The sequence below is a fragment of the Thermobia domestica genome, chromosome 3, assembly GCF_964235325.1.
Source record: "Thermobia domestica chromosome 3, izTheDome1.hap1.1, whole genome shotgun sequence".
Classification (NCBI taxonomy): Eukaryota; Metazoa; Arthropoda; class Insecta; order Zygentoma; family Lepismatidae; genus Thermobia; species Thermobia domestica.
This window is the reverse complement of record NC_137456.1, coordinates 198140000-198161072: the sequence shown is the minus strand read 5'-3', so window position 1 is coordinate 198161072 and position 21073 is coordinate 198140000. Positions and strand designations below refer to the sequence as shown.

The following is a 21073-nucleotide window of genomic DNA, read 5'->3' as shown; positions in this document are numbered from 1 at the left end:
CACTTCAAAGTAAAAGGAACTCAGAACTACAGATAAGAGACACCTACTTTTACACATAGACATTTATTGATTTAAAACTGTTTTAGTTTGTCATTTCACTTCCAATTGAAAGGTTTTATCATGACTAACGGCATACCAATGACGAGACGGAAGTTTTGAGTAAGTAAATGCATTCAGAAGTCTAGACTACATTACGTCTAGCAGCCTGTTTTTACTTCTGCAATTGTTGACAGTTGTAATTTCGTCCAAACGCTACATGAAATAATTCTTGGTTGACGTCATTGTGTTACTATTTTAGTATTGTTCTCTTCAGACTTGGTTGAAGTTTTGTCTTAACATTTATACATTTTTCTTTCTTATTTCATCGTTACACATAAGAATAAAATGTTCTGGTGAGTGGATAAATTCGAACCTACGAACATTGAGTTTTCATTCTTCCAACACATTACCAATGGACCAAGCTTTGTCTTCACGTTAACGCACGGTTACAGGGTTTATTACGATTTAAATAAAATGGCTGGCTGTTAGAGTTTCCTGCCCAAATATTTCGATAAAAAATTTTCATTGCTTCGTAGATACGTAGAGCAATGTTTAGATACACATTTTAGGATAGTGCATTTTAGTGTATATAATAATTTCATGCCAGACAAAAGCTAGATAAGTTTTGATAAAATGTTTCATATGTAGTTCTCAATAATAGGCTTGCTGTTCGGGGTAAAGTTTCAAGGTTCCGCATTGACTAGCAGTTTTTGCTATTAATATCCCTTCTAACAATATTGGCAGTGGACAAAAGTTAGCCCGTGTTGAAGCTTTTTGCTCCTAATTTAATTATTTTACTTTATTATTTAACGAATATATTGAAAATTGTCAGCAGGCACGTATACAGTAATTTATTTCGGAAGGGGCCCGACTTCAATATTAGGATAAATTATAATAAAATTTTAAAAGATAATCCGAATGGACTTTGGAAGATCAAATGTCAACAAAGGCAACAGTTGTTGCGAAAACAAGATGGTGGAAAACACACTGCTTTGCAGAAAAGGTTTGGTCATTTTTCGAACTCAAAAAGTGTTTTGTATCGTGGCGTACATAAATCATTGATCAGGTAATGGCGACTGCTTTGAAACAAATGCAGAGTATGAGAATTAAATCTGTCATATCTGTAGTTTCATGTTTAGAAGAAACAAACTTGTGAACCAAAGGCTTAAGAACAACTCAAGTTATTAATATAAACTTTGCCGAAGATTATTCACGTATATCATCATAAAAGAAAGACGAAAGACTTTCTGAAACGAAGAAATATAACACACAACTTTGCAAGCGGAAGCAAAGAAATTTAACGTAACAAGACTAAAGACGAATCATTTACCGCGTAGTGATCGTCAGAGCCGTGTTGTGGCAGCGGTGGCGAGCAGACCTCCGGAATGCACTGTTGCTTGTTCATAAGGATTACTTTCATTCTTCAAGTTATACTTCTTGTCGTCTAAATGGTAGTGAAACGAGTTAATACTTTGCGTGTAAACTTTAGTAATGTGCCTAATCTTCCAATTACTTATAGAACACATGAATTTCTATTTGACAATTTGAAGTTAAACAATGACCAAGTAGTGAGTATTGAGCTAGACAATTACCGACGTTGTGTGTTCGTTATGTTAATATCCCAGCTCTTGTGTGAGCAGGTAATTCGAGATAATAGTACTGGATTACGATATACTGATGAAAATGGAGTGTATAATGTTAGTGTAGAAGTTGCAGATAAGCCCATTACATTAGTTAAATTGTCTTTAGTGCCAAGTGAATTAGACCATGATGAAATACTAAAGTGTTGATACTATTTGGTCGTGTCAAAAATATCAAGGATGAATTTTATGATAGCAGTCATCGATACCGATTGCGTACTGGACGGAAATTGGTGCACATACAGTTAGATAAGACAATTCCATCGTCTATTGAAACCTATGGCTAACGATACTTAGTTTCGTATTTTGGTCAGGAACTTACCTGTTTTGCTTGTAATAGCCCTAATCATCGCTATGATCAATTTGATAGACGTAATGTAAACTCCAAACCTATAGTGCATCCTTGCACCGAAGTTAATCTTCTGCTGCCATTTAACCCCGTCACGAGTGTAAAACCCGTTGTTTCATTATCTTCGTGTTATAGTGACAAGGACTTTCCCCTATTATCTAGTGCCAGTGATACCATCGTGTTACCTTGTGAGGAGGTTCATATACTCTCCTACCCTTCCATCTGTAGCTTCTGCTATTTCTGAATGTGGATCTAATCCAGTGATTGAGCATACTACGAATATTCCACAACTGTCGAGCTTTCCTTACCTCCCGTAACAAGTTCTGTTTCACCTCTAGTTGTAAATAGTGTACCGGTCTCGATACACCTGCATTGGTCGCTATTGCTGACGCCGTCAGGAACAATATAAATGATGTGGCAGATATTCTTATTACTGTCGCTAGTGGTCTTTCTGAGAGTGAGAAATCCATTTCATCTTATAATCACACCTTCATTTTAGCCTCAGTTACCTCGCAAATTTATTCTAAAGGGCGCTCCTCTCAAGATAAGAAGAGACGAAAAACAGTGAAAGACGGTAAAGTTTCTTCATCTGTTAGAAAACCTGATAAACCCGCTACTGATGCTTTGTACAGGATAACTAGTGCTAATGTTTCCAAACAACTTTAGCTTGCTGTAACAACTTCGGTAGAACACAGTGCTTCTGGATCTGTAGAGCCTACACTTTCTGGTGTCACTGTTAACTAGTGACCTCATCTCTCATTATCCCTTGTATGATGTGTGGCAACTAAAGAACAGTGATCTGTTGGGATACACCCTTATTCGCCAGAATAGTGCTTCGAGAATTGATCGATTCTATTTGACGGAATCTCTTAAATCTCAGTTTTTTTCTACATACCGTTATCCTGTCTGTTTTAGTGATCATCTGTCTTTAGTGATGAAAGTTAAGATTCCATATGAGAAAATTGGGCACGGACGTGGCGACTATCATATGAGTGAAACACTATTAACAGATGAGAGATTTCTTACCTTGTTTCAGAGGAAATTGGAATATTGGAGACAGCAAGAAAAGCGGTATACAAATATCCTCACATGGTGGATTACCTATTGTAAACTCGCTTCTGTAAATGGTATTCTGGTGAACGCTCTCGTGCTCGCCTGAAACTGTATAATTTTTATTATGGATGTTTATTAGAAGCTCAAAGAGATGTTCTTTCTGACAGGACATTGTTGCCTCTTGTTAAGAAATATAAAGCTAAACTCACAGGATTTCATCGGACACAAGTTTAAGGTGTAAAAATTAGGAGTAAGGTTCTTATGTTTGATGTAGCTGAACAGTATTCTCTTACTCATATTTTGCAAGAAAACCGGCGTGACCAGACCCGGCTGATCAAGACGGTTCTTACTTCAGATGGAGATCCCTGCACTAATGTGTTTGCAATTCAAAAGGTATTTTATGATCATTATTTAAAAATTTTTGGTACATCTCGAGGGCTTGGTCTTAAGAATTCTGTTTTTGATGCTACTCCTAACATCATAATAGATGATGGTAATACTTCTTTGACGGCGCCTTTTACATTTGAAGAAGTAAAGTTGGCAACGTTTGCTGCAATGCCAGGAAAATCACCCGGAAAAGACGGAATATCAGGTCTATTTTATCAGAAACTTTGGCACGTCATGGGTCAGACACTTACAGATGTGGTAAGTGCTTAATTTTTTTTGTCTCCGAACATCTCTGTTGACCTACTCCTGCAGTCACTATTTTTATACCTAAAGTGCCTCAACCAACGAATGTTAAACATTTTAGACCTATTTCCCTTTTAAATGCTGATGTTAAAATTATTAGTCGTTGTTTGGCTTCTAGGTTAGCTCCTTACATGAATAAGTTACTGGGCGATTTGCAATATGCTGCGGTTAAGAGTAAGACTATATATCAGATTTAAATTTTCAGAATGCGTTTGATATCATTGAGCATTCCTATTTGTGGAGAGGTTTGAATGGTTTTGGTTTTAATGTTCGCATTATACAATGGTTTAAATTCTTCTATAAAGACGCTGCGACAAAATTAAATATTAATGGTCATCCCTCCCTTCCAATCCAAGTAGTTAGTAGTGCACCCTTCTTGTGTGATGTGAACCACAAGATTCAGGGTTTCGATGTTATTGCACGCCCTCTACGTGTATGTGGAAATGCATATGACGTCAGTGTTTTCCTACATTCTGTTCACGACTATAACTTTTTGATGCAAAGTGTTGCTAATTATCAACAAGTGTCTGGAGCTATATTGAATACAAAGAAATCAACCAGTCTTATTATATTTAATTCTGAAGAGTTTAGTAAAATTCAGGACATTGCATTCCAATCTACGGTTAAAATACTAGGAATAACATTTATTACTAATCTTACTCATACAGTCCGATATAATTATGAACTCGTAATTAATAAAATCAGGCATTTAAGTTTCTTGCATAAATGTAGGTCACTATGTTTGTTGTCTCGAACTCGCCTTCTCAATGTTTTTATTTTGAGTGAACTTTGGTTTGTTACTAACGTGTTTGCCCTGTCTTCCACAGCAGGCAAAAGGCTAGAAATTGTTTGTGGTTGGTTTTTGTGGAACAATTGTGTGTTTCGTGTTCGCTATAATGACCAGGATTGCCAACCATACGATAATTTATCGTGATATACGATAATTTAAGCCTTAATACGATATATGATAATGCCCTTGCGATAATAGGTGAATATGCGATAATTTTAGAACGTATACTTTTCAGCAGTTTTTGAATGTGCAAATAAATTGTAGGCGTGCAATAAAGAATTATAAAACACACATTTTTAACAGTCATTGTCGCCAAAATAAATCAATAACGATTTGAGAATTGGTAACCCTGCATCCATCACATTTACGTGGAGGTGGCAATATTGTTTGTCCATGATAGATGGCTCTATTATTCGCTCACGTGAATATTAGCGCCTTTGTTTGGATGTGAAAGACAAAGAAGTTAGAATCGTTCTGTGGCAAGTGAAATTACGTAACGCTTAATTACTTTGCGTAATTAGGTATGATAAGGATAGTGACACCGATGTGGAGTTCGAAATTGAAGATTACTAAGTAAATTTATTATATATTATTGCTATTATTAGTAGTATTATGCTTGTTTATACAATTATCACGCCTATAAGGAATATACGATAATTTTATGTAATATACGACAATTTAAAGGACGAAAATCGATAATTTTGTTCTCCGAGGTTGGCAACGCTGATAATGACATCTGTTTCACAGTAGCGAACGGAGGCATTAACATGACTCACGTGCAATTCAAGACTGCGAGTTTGTTTATAGGACGTAACCTGAATGCCTTAGTTGAAAATGTACCTTCTCCCACTAGCCACTTGCTGCGATATTAAAAATAAATTTTATTAAATACGATCGATCTAACACTGCCGTTAGCGCTCATTTCCCTCCTCTCAAGTTGTTCTTATTTAAGCACTGTCTTGTGTGCGTATATCTATCAAAATCATCGAACTCCCAATGTTCTAACTTTAACAAGTAAACAATAATACGTTTATCGGCTATCGCCATGCAAATTGGTAGAAAGAGAACCAGAATTGAATATTATATTTCGTAATATACACTCAAAATATTTAACAGCAGAAAATAAATCCTTTTGGTACATAGTAGTGAATGATATTGTAGAAACGAAAACGAAATAAATGTGGGCTTAGTGCCGATGTAATGTGTTTTTTCTGTAGTGCCGATGATTCGCTGAGTCAAAGATTAACACAATGTGTGAACAGCAAACAGATCTGGTGTAAATTGCAGCGGTTTTGGGGTCCTATTATGCGCAAACCTAGTCGGTCAATCGAAGTCACTCTCCTGTTGCGACCGGAAAATTCTCTGTATCCAAACACGTAATACATTTCTGTTACCTGGCTTATAGCGCAACAATTACGTATTAACTCTCTGTGGAAACTGCAGGAAACCCTATGTTTTATATTGAATATCTTAAAGCTAATTATGACAAAATAAGCTCTCTAATGAAAACGTGTACTTTAGCTCGTTTTCTTAACAATACTTTAAATGCGTAATCAAGTTATACTCCATGTTATTTCAATGAGTTTTGAGTAATTTGTAAAGCATATGTATATTCTACATAAGTCCTCAAAACAACAAAAGCCATGAGCAAACTATAAAACTTTTATAAATGCTGCATAATCAGTAGTGTTTTCTATTCTTTTCTGTTACCTCTTCAGTTATATTGCGCATTATTAGCTGTATATGTTTACATTGTTCTGGAGTTATGTTAATGGTAGTATATATCCAACTTACTGGATATACTGGACTACCTTTTCCATCGAAGGCGTGGTAGATGAAGTTTCTGTTCTCCATGAGTCGACATGGTCGATATGGAGAAGATGTTGTATGGTGATAGAGAGATTATACGTACTTCTTGCTAAGTATTTCAAAACTGACTAAGAAAAATCGTTATCAGACTTAAGTCTAACAAGCAGATTGTTGATGAGGAAGTGCAGAAATCGGGTAGAAGTATTATCAATTTCCACGACAGAGTGCGAACGGGGATTTCCCCTTATGAATTTACAGATGACTGATATTAGAAATAGACTAAGTGCTCAAACATTGTCTAACTTGGTGTTCAATAATGTTAATGGCCCACCGCTAGACAAGCTCAAAGTAGACGAGTAGGGATGCACGCGAGACGCGACACGAGGCGAGGGTGAAATTTTTATGCGAGACGCGAGACGAGACGTTAGACGAGACTCGGTTAAGTCTCGCACGAGAAGTCTCGCAAGACTTCTCGCAGTCTCGCAACATTTATGAATTACATGTAATTGTATATTTAGTGATTTTACATTTATTGAGTTTTCTAAGTTGAGCGTTAATGCCTCCAGGAACAGAAAAAGTGATTGGGGCAATAGACATTTTATGAGATTTATTATTATTCAAGGTTGATTTTCAGAATTAAAACCTTTTTTAGTTTCTACACATCATTTTTAAAAAAAAGCTTTGTAAATTGGAAATTTATAACAGCATCGATTTAGGACTTTATTTTGCGACACAAACACATACACGCGAGCGCGCACGAATACATGAACGTCTGTTTTTGGTCTGAAAAACGAATAAGACTCCCTATTGCTGCGAAATGTGATATTTCTGTTGTTTCTGTCTTTTTCACATTACTACTAGCAATTAATGTTTGGGGAAGGTGGGGAAATCTCCGGCCCGACTCGCAGAAATAACATGACATTTTTACATGGAATAAATATTTTCTTTCTATATATTTATCAAAAACATCCCCCCTCTAGTTCGGAAGTTTAATTCAAACACTGGTTTGGTAAGATGGCCCTATAGGTTTGGTGCGAGATCGTAGGAATGGCCCTATATCTGTCAGTAATTTTATTTTCTAGACCTGGCAACACTATATAAGTTGAAAGCGAAAGTTGATAAAATGTGATAATGCAACATTGCTACAAGCGCGAACGAACCGAAAGAACTGGGTCGTATTGTGATGTGAGGAGTTCTTTTGTTGTCTACAAGCACTTTTGGCGGTATAAAAACATCTTTATAATGGAAAATCACCCTTCAAGGGAACGACCAAAACGTGTAAATGTTGATAGTAGCGACTATATTTTAGAAGAGCCAAATATTCCTGGAGGCCTCTAAGCTGGAAAACAATGTTGGATGCAGCAACAATTTATGCTGGTTTTGCTGTAAATTATGCTATTAATATGATGAAAATTAATGGTCCAGCAATCAAATTCCAGCATAACTTTTCTTTTAATTTGGAGCGGAGGGGGCACAAGTTCGAATACCATGTTGAACTCTAGGTTCCGTCTCCTTAGGATGTTATGAACATTCATCCCATGGAAAGCAATGGCAAACTACCATGGATTCACCTTGCCTTCGGACAGAATATCACATCATTCATTAAGAGCCATAGAATAACACACTGCAAAATTTTGACCCAGAATATATGCGAGACTGCGAGACCATGCGAGAAAGTCTCGCGCGAGACGCGAGATAAAACTTAAAATTTTATGCGAGACACGAGAAGAGACTTCACATTTGCGAGACGAGACGAGAGACGAGACCAACATTTGAGGCTGCGAGACGAGACGATACTTTTGCATTTCTCGTCTCGTCTTGTCTCGCGTGCATCCCTACAGACGAGCTAGTTATATCTTGGCTGAAGGGTGGACATCATTCCACTGCGGATGATTTACCACGAAAAAGTTAGCAACATGAAATAAACCCGATTTCAGATTTGTTTTAAGGTGGAAAATTACGAGTTTTGGAAAATGTATACTTGTATTACTAATGGCTTATTTGTGTTATTCAACTTTGTATCTAATTTTTAATAAGTCTCTTCTTTGCTTTAGGTAAACTACTTTGAATAAATATTCATAATAAATGCAATTATGCATATTTGTAACTTAAATTTAACGTTGTGTTTTAGTGATTACACAAATTACAATTATGAGCATACTTTATGGAGATGCTCTCACATAGGGTACCCGAGCACCTTTATAAACTATGAAAAACTGATTTTTCAAATTTTTTGTGAGAAAAATACTGTGAACTGAGAAACCATAATCTTTTCCATATTGTACAGGGGTATTTTCCTGCGAATAGAAGTTTCTTTTGGAATGCGTTCAGAAATTAACACTTGCAAGAATACTCTCTTAGTACAAGTATATTTTAGGCACACACTAATTTCCCCCCACCTCGGACTGTTTCAATTTCCTCACTGACAAACACTTTACCATATTATTTCGTAAAGGTCAGATCCACCGTTATGCAACAGAGTTGCGCTTCAGCGATTGACTATAAAATTCAAACTCCGATTAGTGACAATTTAACAGTCTTGTATTATTACAAGTCTAAACTCTTTAGCCAGTACAGAAGAGCCCGTGGATCGTGTTCAGAGTTGACGACGATGGATTTTGGTGAGTCAGAGTAGGTCACAGTGGATGAGAAAGGTTCATGGTGGGTCACGCTGGGTGGTGAGTCATGGTGGTTCACAGTGGGTCATCGTGGGTCACGGTGGGACATGGGTCAGAGTGGGTCACGGTGGGACATGGGTCAGAGTGGGTCACGGTGGGCGGTGAGTCAGTGGGACGTGGGTGAAGTTTTCATTGACCCACGCCAACTCTGGCTTCAGCATAATGCCCACTAGGCGGGAGCTGGGTGGAACAGGGTGAACCATTAAATTAAAAACACTTCAGTAATAATAATAATAATAATAATAATAATAATAATAATAATAATAATAATAATAATAATAATAATAATAATAATAATGGTATTAAAAGCTTACAATGTGGAAAAACTTACTTAAACGTAGAGATTTCGGAAAAGGTGTTCCGTACCTTCAAGACACTCCTCTGCAACTACCCAAATTTAAACAAAAGCTTTCCACTAAAGTTTCATGTAGAAAGTATTCTACTGTATGTTTTAAGGATAATAGCTGTAACAAAAATAGCTGAATATCATTGAACAGTAAGGCATATAATAAACTAACTTGTAGAATATGAAGATGTAATTTAAAAGCTCTGCTACAAAAATATATACATAGATCATAATTCAATGAGCTCTGAAATACAGAGTAACAAAATGACGTATAAGATTCAGTCTACAGAGCAATTGTTACTTAAAGGATGGCATACACTATTTAGAGAATCGAGATAAGACGACAAATGTTTCCGATACTTTTCGCCTCGTCTCAATTCTCATCTCCAAATTGAGACGATAATTCGAGTTAGCCTCGTCCCGTTTCAAATGTAGGCTAAAATGTTAATTCTCATCCCGATTTTGTTTGTTTTGTCTTAGAATCGAGATGAGAAATTTCTCTTCTCATGGGCACCATTAAACAAAACGAAGTATTTTTTGCAATAGTCACGTTTCTGCTTGTAATGGTATGACCTGAGCGATAATAAGTTTCTTAATTTAATCTTCTACGTAGTGCTCTCAACGGGTCGGGTCGGGTCGGGTTGAAGACCGACCTGACTCGACCCGTGACCCGAATTGACTGACCCGACCCGACCCGACTGACCCGAACCGTGATCCGATCTGATTGACCTGACCCGATAACCCGACCCGACAACCCGATCCGAATAACCCGACCCGACAACCCGACCCGAGCTGACCCGACTGAACCGACCCGACAACCCGACCCGACTGAACCGACCCGACAACCCGACCCGAACTGACCCGACTGACCCAACCCGACCTGAGTTGACCCGACCCGTTTGAGAGCACTATGGTCACGACACTGGGTGAACGCCAAAATGCACTCACATTGGGAAACTAGTTTTAAAAGCATAATTTTAGAAAATAAAGCATAAAGCATAATTTAAAATATATAGCACAATTCTTGGAAAATTCTCTTTAACTGAAAATTTAACATACTGTGTTAATATTTTTTAAGGCTCCGTCATACAAGCGAGAAAACTTAAAACCGAGGAACAGGGGTAAAAAGGGCGTGATTTTTGAGATGTTATTTGCGTGGCTTTTACCACTGACGTAGCACATACGTCACGAGATTGACAGATTCTCTCAAGCCAAAATCCCTTGCACCGCCGCAATGGTCAGAATCCGAGTCAGGAAATAGTCCGTACATTCTACACGTTGAAGCCAACGACTCAGCTGACGCGAAAGTCTTGGACTTGGGGGTGAAACAAACTATTCTGTGTAGGGCGAGTGCTGCGGAGTGGTGTGGACGAGAATCCGTGAAATCCCGGCGAAGACCTCTTTTGTCCTGTGTGCTCGCATATATCTGCTTCGAAATGCAACGAGCAGGGGAGGGAGAAGTTGACACTTGCTTGCAGGGGGTAATGCTGAAAACCTGTTTGGCTCGAACATAGAAGCATCAAGTGCCCATCAGCCAACAAATCCATCCATACGACACGATTGCCGTGGCGCATAGAAAAGCCAGTTCGAATTGTTCAAAGTATGCTAAGAGAAAAGAAGGGTGAGGGCAGCCCTCTGCAAGATAATACCGAAGACTTTCTGACGACTCATAATCAACATTCTCCGTAGCAGAATGGTAGATAATTTAATTATAACTAGGGCAAGTGTATATATATATATATATATATATATATATACCGTATATATATACAGTGGCGGATCTAAGGGGGGAGCTATAGGGGCTATAGCCCCCCCCCCTTGACGCTCAGGTATACACTGGATAAAATGGGCTTCAATCCTGCTTTACACTGGATAAAACGGCAAAATGTGGTTTAGCCCCTCCCTTGATCATATTCTGGATCCGCCCCTGTATATATATATATATATATATATATATATATATATATATATATATATATATATATATATATATATATGTCGGGAACAAAACAAAATACATTAGCTGTCCATATAATGAGAAAAATAACGCTCTTGACTTTCATCGTAAAAGTATTTTTGGCATTCTTCCTGTTTGCCTTTTTAGAACTTTTCTGCACATTTTTCGCGCTTTTCAGTTTATTATTATTATTATTATTATTATTATTATTATTATTATTATTATTATTATTATTATTATTATTATTATTAAGAAGAAGAAGAAGAAGAAGAACGCGACTACAGTTTCCCTATTGTTTTTCCACAAGTCGATATAACATTCGCACTATATAAAAACTGCACTACAGTTCAACAATGACCTCTCGTGTGAACCTACAATTTTGTTTCGCTGTATCAAACATATCATAAAAGTATTGCGTAGGTATAATTTTACGTTGCAAGGAGACGTACTTTAATTCAAACTTATTTTGACGTACTTTAATTCAAATATTTGTAGTAAATCTCAGCTAAGGTACAGTGAAAATAGCATATTTTAGAATAATATTTGACGTCATAATATATTTTAAGGCTCTTTCAGTGCATTTTCCACGTTTATGACAAGCATTTTTTTTACACGTTTTTAGTTTATCGTATTTCTTAAAGAGCGAGTCGTAATTATAGCAAATATCTGAGCTCTAACTACAAAAAAGACTGCTATATCTGTGAATAATGTGTAAATGCATACAATCACCAAAAATTCATGAAATGGAAACCACTGTGTTACACACTTTATTCAGTACGTGCAATGGTTGCGTTTCCGAAAACTTAGGATTCATCTCTTATAGGATTCATACACGGTCCACGGTTTGTGCAAACAGTTTAACCGTGTATGGAGCTGTATGAACTGTTTGCGCAAACGTTTGTGCAAACATTTTCCACATCGAACTCGTTCGAAAACTGTTTACACGAACATGATATTTGCGCAATCACGTGGACTGTTTATGGGCATGTTTGTGCAAACACGAGGTTTATTTCTAAAGAGGCCCATAGATGATCCACGGTTTGTGCAAACATCATGTTTGTGCAAACACTGTGTTTGCGCAAACATTCGGCCATACATGGTTCAACTGTTTGCACAAACTTCAGTTCAATTTTGAGTTTGATCGCGTAAACATGTCCACTGAAGCAGCTCGTTTAGCGATAGTAATTGCTTGTGCTTTGGAAGCGGAAAGACCTGCGAAACCAAAACAGAAGAAGAGGATGTGGATGAAAGAGTGGTTCAAGAAACGGTCTAAGTTTAATCATCAAAATTTACTTTGGTAATATCCGAACTTGAGATAAGTTCGACTGTGGACTATAAAAATTATTTACGAATGGATTCAACTACATGTGGTGAAATACTGGAAAATTGATTGTATTCCTCACTGACTATCTATCCGCCTTCTAATCTATTTTCTTCATTTTAGCCACCAATTCCTCATACGCCGCATTTTTCAGATTCCTGTTTTTATAATCTTCACTCTTTACCTTCCACAGTTCAGGTAAATTTCGATAAAGTTCAATAAATTCTCTCCAGAATTGTTGATTCCTATTCATTGACGCTATAACGCAAGAAATAAGCGTCTGTACACTAGGCCTCTTACTCGGAAATAAAGCTCGTGTTTGCACAAACATGCCCATACACGGTCCACGTGTTTGCGCAAACATCATGTTTGTGTAAACAATTTTTGAACGAGTTCGATGTGGAAAAAGTTTGCACAAATGTTTGAGCAAACAGTTCATACAGCACCATACACGGTCAAATTGTTTGCACAAACAGCCTTGTTTGCACAAACCGTGGACCGTGTATGGGCCCTATAGGTAGGAGACCTTATGTAGAAACGATTATTTCTCGCGCTGTGGCGTTAATGAATAGGATTCAAGAATTCTGGCAAGAATTTATTGAATTTTATCGAAATTTACCTGAACTGTGGAAGGTAAAGAGTGAAGATTATAAAAACAGGAATCTGAAAAATGCGGCCTCACACGTTTCTGTAATAATTTGTCCAAGCGTCTGAGATGCAATGGCTGTTTCAAATTTAAGTCCTCGTACGTGTTTCCGCACGCAAGATAATGCAAAGTGTCAAAGAACCTCTGCTCGCGAGATACTGCATCTTTCATATTTGTATCCTGTTCTCGAATAAGAGGAGTACCAATTTCCAATATTTCACCAAATATAGTTGAATCCATTCGTAAATAAGACCACAGTCGAACTTATCTCAAGCTCGGCAACAACCATGTAGCCAAGGGGGGTTTAGGGGGGTCAGGATCCCTCCTTTGAGTCCAGAAATGAAAAAAAAGGGAAGATTAAACAAAATGAAATGAGAAAAAAAAAGGATCAGCGTTAAAAATAAACTACAGGAAGCTTTTGGTTACTCTTTCTCATGAGGAAATTTGTATTACTTGCAATACATGGTGGCGAGGTGAGCGAGATATCCTGGAAGAGACAGGGAATTTGCAATTTCTATAAAAGTTACGGAATTGTCAGAATTTCTGCTACTAGTCAGGGAGATTTCAAGCTTCCGAAAGCATAGTGCCGTTGTGTAATTGCGTGGACATTTTTTTCAAATCATAATTTTTCATCGCATTCTTACAGTATCAAACATGTTATTTCAAAAACAATTTTCTACTGCTCTTTTGACATGTTATCTGGAACAGACAGTAGTTGACGGAATAATAAAAACAAAAATTTATGTGGAAAGAAAGTTCTGTTAACATTTGATTCCACAGAGAAAGGAACGCAAATATAGTTGAGTTGAGTTTAGTTTATCGTCTCTTTCAGCAGCAAGGCTATATGAGACGTGGACCTACTGATTAACGTGGATTCCGAACCACATGAACTCCCGCCGGGAAACGAAGGAACGCAAATATTGTAAAATACTTTACAAGACATTATTGAGTATGTACTGTTTATAATAGTGAATATGTACTCCCATGCGCAAAAAATATTGCGCGTATACTGTAACTCACGATTTTTCGCAATTATTCCATTTTCTTTATGTTTATGGGTAAAATTCAGTTATTAGTATGTGGAGATAATAGAAAGCAATCCATCTAAGGAGATATTTCCGAAAAATATAATAAAATAATAAAAATATAAGCAAAAAACAAAATTATGTTCGGTTTTGTGTATACTGGCAATAATGTTTTCGAGGGATTTTTTGCAGTAGCACAGCACGATTGCAGAGGGAATAACTTTAGTTGAATCAAGGAACTGGAAAGTGGACTAATATATTGCATTTATTGGCTTAAATCTAGGGTGTAAATTGTCTACCAAATATAAATTAGCTTCTGTAACCAAGATGTTATACGGAAGTATAGAAACAAAGAGAAAAACTGTTGTCTTAAGTTTGGAAGTGACATGCTCTATAGCCATGAGCATTTATTTGTTAAGAAAAAGACAGGCAACAAAAGGTAGTCTGTGTGGTCAAGTGGGTAGAGTGGCGGACTAGTAATTCTTATATTGTTTTGACACCAGATCGAATCCCATGCGATCCCATCCAATTTTTTCTTTAAAAAACATTGTAGAAAGTGTATAATTTTTATGTTAATAAGAACCGAAACAATATAATAATGAAATAACTTTTTGTTTTTTCTGATGACGTATTTATTTAGAATTAGTGTATTATTACTAATAGCGATTGTTTTCAGTTTATGGTATGATATGCTTAATCATTCCCTCTCCGTCAGCAGAAGTAACTTCAACTCACTGCGAGTGTCTGTGAGTCAGGAACAGTAAAAAAAACAAAACATGCGCGACCTGCTGCCTTACACACAGCGTGGCGAACACAGTCACAGCGATAGCTCGTTGTCATGAAGAAAAAAAAAGCTGATGTTAAATTACTGTTCTAGTGTTTCAGTGTGTGTGTTTCTTTTTACAGTATTGACTCTCTCTCTCCTTTTGTTTCATATCCACAAGTGCAACAAATGCAATCATAAGTCTGTGTAAGGAAATAAAGGATGCTTTCTTTAAACAAAACTAAATTAACAGCTCTATTTGTGAGGAACACGAATGCTTCCAAAAGATGCCATGGGTATTAATTATAATCATACCGAATTATACAGTAGCGTGAAGAACTGATAATAAAATGATGTAACATGCATAAGCTTTTTTTTGTAGCGTGACAACACATTAAACATAACAAATTAAATTTTTGGGATTACAAATTATCACCTTACGTGTCGGTATAGGCCTATTCGTTTTCACAGTCGAGCGACGAAAGAAGAAAATGTGGTGATAGTTATAAAAACCGAATACCAGATTTCAATGAATTCAAGCTACAATGCTCCTACATATCGAAAAAATTATTTTTCGATGTCTGTCCATCTATACGTCTCTCGGTTCGTCACGCTTTTACATGCACTCAAATAGAGGCCATACTGTTCAACGTATCTGGACCGAATTCTAGACATAACGTTTTAATAACATACTATCTTTCGAATTTTATATCCTTCGACACCTAAAAGTAAGGGTAATTTACTGAAGGATTAAAATTTAAAATAATTCAATTTTCTCAAGAAAAAAAAAGCTGTGACGATTTTATTTACTTTTTATAAATATATATTTTATTAACAAATATCCACCGTATATGAATATTTTTTTCTGAGAAAATATATATGGTGTAATTTACTGTATGGTATGCGTTCTTTTTCCACAATTTTCTCAACCACATTTCATAAATAAACGTATTATTAATAACCTAACAATATGACAACTCGTTCGAAGGAGTAGTTTACTCTTAGGCTGAGCTTTCCCCCGATGGTTTTCCCATTAATGCCTCAGGCAATTTTGTTCATATTTCGTAAAGAAATGTTTCATTAATAAACTAAGATACAGCATAAATCGTTTATTCCGTTAACATACAGAAGAAGTGGTTTTCTCAAGGGTTGAATTTTTTTTGACAATTTTCTCAGTAATAACTGAGACAAATTTCTTCTAATTTCAGTAAAAATATTGTCTGTAACACTCTTACAATATGCATAACTCGCTTGTTCCGAAAAGAAAAATCCAAAAGAGAGAGTTTACTTTGACAGTGAAATTTTTCCCGACGATTTGCTTAAAAATTATTCGATATACTGTCAAAATTACAGATAGAAGAGTTTACCTTTGGGGGTAAGCTTTTAACGATGACCTTCCTAAAAACAACTCTGGAGATGTTTGTTGTTCCCGGAAAATCTAGAAGTGGTATAATACTTTTGACAGTAAGTTTTACCCTGCGATTTTCTGAAGAACGACTCAGGCGATTGTGTTCGTATTTCATAAATAAATGTTTTATGAAAACACTAACAATATAGCATAGCTTGTTTGTCCTGAAAAGATCCACAAAGGATAATTTATTCTTGGGGTGACTTTTTTCATGATTTTCTCAGAAATTACTCAGACGCTTTTGCTTATAGTTCGCATACAATTATATCCTTAATAATTCTAATATATGGATCAAGTTATTTCTAACCAAAATATGACCAATGGGTACTTTACTTTTGGGCCTGAAGTTTCTTCTAGCAAAGTTTTCCAAAATATTATTTTATTCGCAATTTCCCAAATAAATGTTTCAATAATAGTTGCAGCCTAACACGAGTCAGTGTAAGAAATTCAAGCGAGAAAGTACAGTGCGTTTGCTCCGTACCCTTTCTTAAATGTATTTTTAATGTTACACCTAATCACAATTTTCCGAACAAAATCGAAACCTCTTTTTAAATGTGCCTTGTTGTGGTCAAATGGTTCAAGTGCATTGGTTCTGGATTTGATTTCCAGTGAGAGCTAGTGTATTTTCGTCCAAGAGATGTTACACGTCGGTGCAAAGAAAAAAAAGTGTTTAAATAAGCCTAACCAAGCTAATCAACAAAGAAATAATACAATGTTACGAAATTATCGTAGAAACATTGTTAATATTAGGTAGGTGCGACTGAAATGTCCAAACGATGATTGTCAATTCCAAAGGTAAAAAAGTGAAAAATACAATGCCAGGTTAATCAGTGGCCTCTAGGTAAAGCTATCCTACTAACATAAGAAGTGATTGAGACGCCAAAAAATGTTGTAATCGCTGGGAGACATGTTAGGAGAATACAGAGGTGAGAGAGAGTTTAATACTGCGAATCATGGATAGTCTTCACTTTCGTTTGAGGGCGAATATTGAAGTCCGTAGGCCTACATAGGTTTGCATTGAAATGAACATTCTTTGTTTTCGGCCGGCGGGAGCTCAGGTGGTTCAGATTCCACTTTAATCAGTAGGTCCACGTCTCATATAGCCTCGCTGCTGAAAGAGACGATAAACTCAAAATCACATCACACATCTTTGTTTTCGCCTTTGTTTTAGCCCATAAATGTCTCTGTTCATCAGCTCCTTAGTGGATATGCGGTTAGCGCATGCGCCTTTGGCGTGGAAGACACGGCTTCGATTCCCGGCGAGAGCTCACGTGGTTTAGAGTCCACGTTAATCAGTAGGCCGAAGTCTCATATAGCTTCGTTGCTGAACGAGACGATAAACTGAAACTCAATGTCTTTGTTCATAAATTTCTTTGTGTATGGTTTTGCATATACGTGGCATGGATATAAAATTTTGATTTCTACGCCATATGTATCTAATTACATACACACCTATAAAACGAACACAACAAACTTAGAATATCTACATTGTTTGCGTATGGAAAATCATCACGTTCTGCTGCACAGGAGAGCCGTGTGTATGGAATTCCATACACGTGGCAATCAACCTATTAAGAAATGTATAATAATAATAATAATAATAATAATAATAATAATAATAATAATAATAATAATAAACAGAAAACGATACGATCATTTACATAATTTATAAACATAAGTTAACATTTAATAAGCATATAACTGCAATGGAATTAAGTTGTTTCTCTCTCTCCCTTAACGCAACAGCCCTTATTGTGCTAAGGCGTAGAAGAGAACTTGTAGCACACACGATTTGGGGCGGTGTGCGGTCAGAACATCGGATCCCTTTGTTGTTAGTCCTAGCTTTCTAGACGGATGCAGTTATTCCCGATAGAATATACAAGCAAATAGACTTTTGCATTATCCCTCAATGTGATACTTGTGGTTGCTTAACCGTATACAGACAGCTGTCCATGGAAGAATCGTTGATAATAATAATAATAATAATAATAATAATAATAAATAACAGAAACTCGACAAATATTCTTGCAAATAATAGGAAACAGTTTGCGTCACACTGTTCACTTTGCTAGACACACCAGTGTGCCGCGTTATACCAATTGTGCCACACTGGAATATAGGGTATGGCTTTTTAATTTTTTCCAACTATTCCAACTGCTTCAATTGAAATGGATCTATAACAATAAGAGAGTGAATTTAGTCTTCTTACCCTTCGATTTAGAAATAAGGTTCGCGAGAATTTCATAAAAAAATAATATACTCAGAATTGTATATAGTAGTTTGTTTTATTCGAAATTACATACTTCCTACAACTGTTTTTTGATTGAAATGATTTGAAATGAAACCTTTAAGTTTTACGTCCCACGTTATGCCGGCTAGGCTAAAGGATACAGTGATGATAAGAAATGAATGAAATGGTCGAATGAAGAAAGTGGGATAAAACGGGAGAACCCCGAGAAAACTCACGCACACAGTGTCCAGCACAAGGTTCACTTGGCGCGAGCATAGATCGAACCAAGGACTCCATGCACAAGAGGAGAACGCTCTACCACTGAAACACCGTGGCCTCTGAAATTGCTTAAAGGAGAAAGGGACTACTTTATGAAAACTTGATGACAAACACATTTGTTAAAATATACATGCTTTTCGTGAAATATTGCTTATAGACATGGGCGGATTAAGGCTTTTGGGGACCTAGAGCCGACTATTTTAAGGGGGCCCTATGTTAAGAATAGTTCCAGTGCATAAATTTTCTTTGCTGCCTTCCACAGCCTCATGGGTTTATGGAACTACCGAGAACTATGCTGTAATATTTGAATGTGCTCCAAGTTTACAATAATTAGTTTAGTTAAATCCATTATTAACAATTAAATAATTGCATTCATTATTAACAGTTAAATGCTGCTGATGGAAAGACTTAAATCTAGCGATACCGCGAGCGTAACGAGCGGAAAAAAAATTAGCATCGGTCTGGAGCCTATAATATAAGTTGATTACTATATTTTACTGTTAAACAGAGAGATTTTAAAGAGCCCTCTGAGCTTGGGGTCCCGAAGCCTGGGCTCCATTGGCTCCGCCCTTAATCCGCTAATGCCTATAGATTATAAATTAAAGGGTCGGGCAGGGACCGTTCTAAAAATTCCGGCCCGTGCAGACCGCTAGCCCCTGTGTATATGCTATCTTTGGAAATACAGTAGAGTTTCGTTTATCCGACATAAAACAGACAGGCAGAATGCCGGATAATATGGGTGTGTTAAGGAAAGACCTATTAAAAGTCAAACTATGATATAATTTTACATATTACTCATCTAATAATCATGTTTTGCAAGAAACAAATATAATGCATTGACTCAGGGATGTATCCAGCGTGAGGTCCTGGAAGCTGTCCCTTTCCAAACCTCAAACACTTTTTAATAAACCTACTTTTTTCCTTTTGAGGTTCTTTTATATCAGATTACTTTGAGTCAGTGTTCAAACTGTGGGCAATGCGTTGTTGTTATAATTCTAACAAGTAACACTTCCCCAGTGTAACACTCCAATTTTGATAAAATTTGGCAGGTAGATACTACACATAAAGTAAACAAATAAGTGCTTTTTTATTTTTTGCGGAAAAACGGTTTTAGGGGGCAAAAGCCCTCACCCAAAATTTTGAAAGTTGACGCCCAAAAGGCAAAAAGAAGTGGACCAAAGTGAACGAAATTGTGCACAGATATTGCAGACGTAAAATTAGGGAATACGTATTTTGTATTTTCCTGGAAAAAACGGTTAGGTGGGGCACAGACACCTCCAAACCTTTGATCATGAAATATCAAAAGTGCTAGTAACATGTAAGATGTGTGTAAAGGACATGAAGAATTGCAACGACACTTTGTGTATGAACAATACGCAAAAAATAAACGAATACGGTTTTTGTTTATTTTCTGCGGAAAAACGGTTCTAGGGGAAAAAGCCCCCACCCAAAATTTTGAAAGTTGACACCTCTGCCGTGTCGTGACAAAACGCTGTAACTTTGGCGGAGAAGTTTTGCGAAAATGAGCCGTAAAGTTTTCATTCGAAAATGTGATCTGTATCGTGTAGAACCAGTGTAACTAGGCAATAATGGTCAACCAATCAATTTTCACCAAATTTAATCACACAACATGCATTTACGTAACATTACATGTAACCACGTGTTTCCAAAGTCAAGATACACTGGTTCTACACGATACAGATCACATGTGCGAATGAAAACTTTACGGCTCATTTTCGCAAAACTTCTCCGCCAAAGTTACAGCGTTTTGTCACGACACGGCAGACCTGAAAGGTAAGAAAAAGTAAACCGAAGTGAATGAAATTGTGCATAGATATTTTAGACGAAAAATGAGGGAATACAGGTTTCGTATTTTCCTGGAAAAAACGGTTAGGTGGGGCACAGACTCCTCCAAACCTTTGATCATGAAATAACAAAAGTGCTAATAACAGTATGTCAGAAGTGCCCAAATTTACATGAAGAATTGGAACAAAACTTTGTGTTAGGACAATAAGCAAAAAATAAACAAATACGGCTTTTTTTATTTCCT

At 36.6% G+C, this 21073-nt stretch overlaps 2 protein-coding genes across 2 annotated transcripts in view; one reads left to right on the top strand and one right to left on the bottom strand.

Moving 5' to 3' along the window:
- Positions 1-21073, bottom strand: part of Grd (gamma-aminobutyric acid type A receptor subunit Grd) — a 1945208-nt gene that overhangs the window by 1903011 nt on the left and 21124 nt on the right. The window lies entirely within an intron of this gene.
- LOC145682075 (uncharacterized) overlaps positions 1-21073 on the top strand; it is a 67501-nt gene that overhangs the window by 38168 nt on the left and 8260 nt on the right. The window contains exons 2-3 of the mRNA XM_081753672.1: positions 1559-1794; positions 3356-3726. Of these exons, the coding sequence (XP_081609798.1) occupies positions 1559-1794; positions 3356-3726 (607 nt within the window). The remainder of the gene's footprint in view (positions 1-1558; positions 1795-3355; positions 3727-21073) is intronic.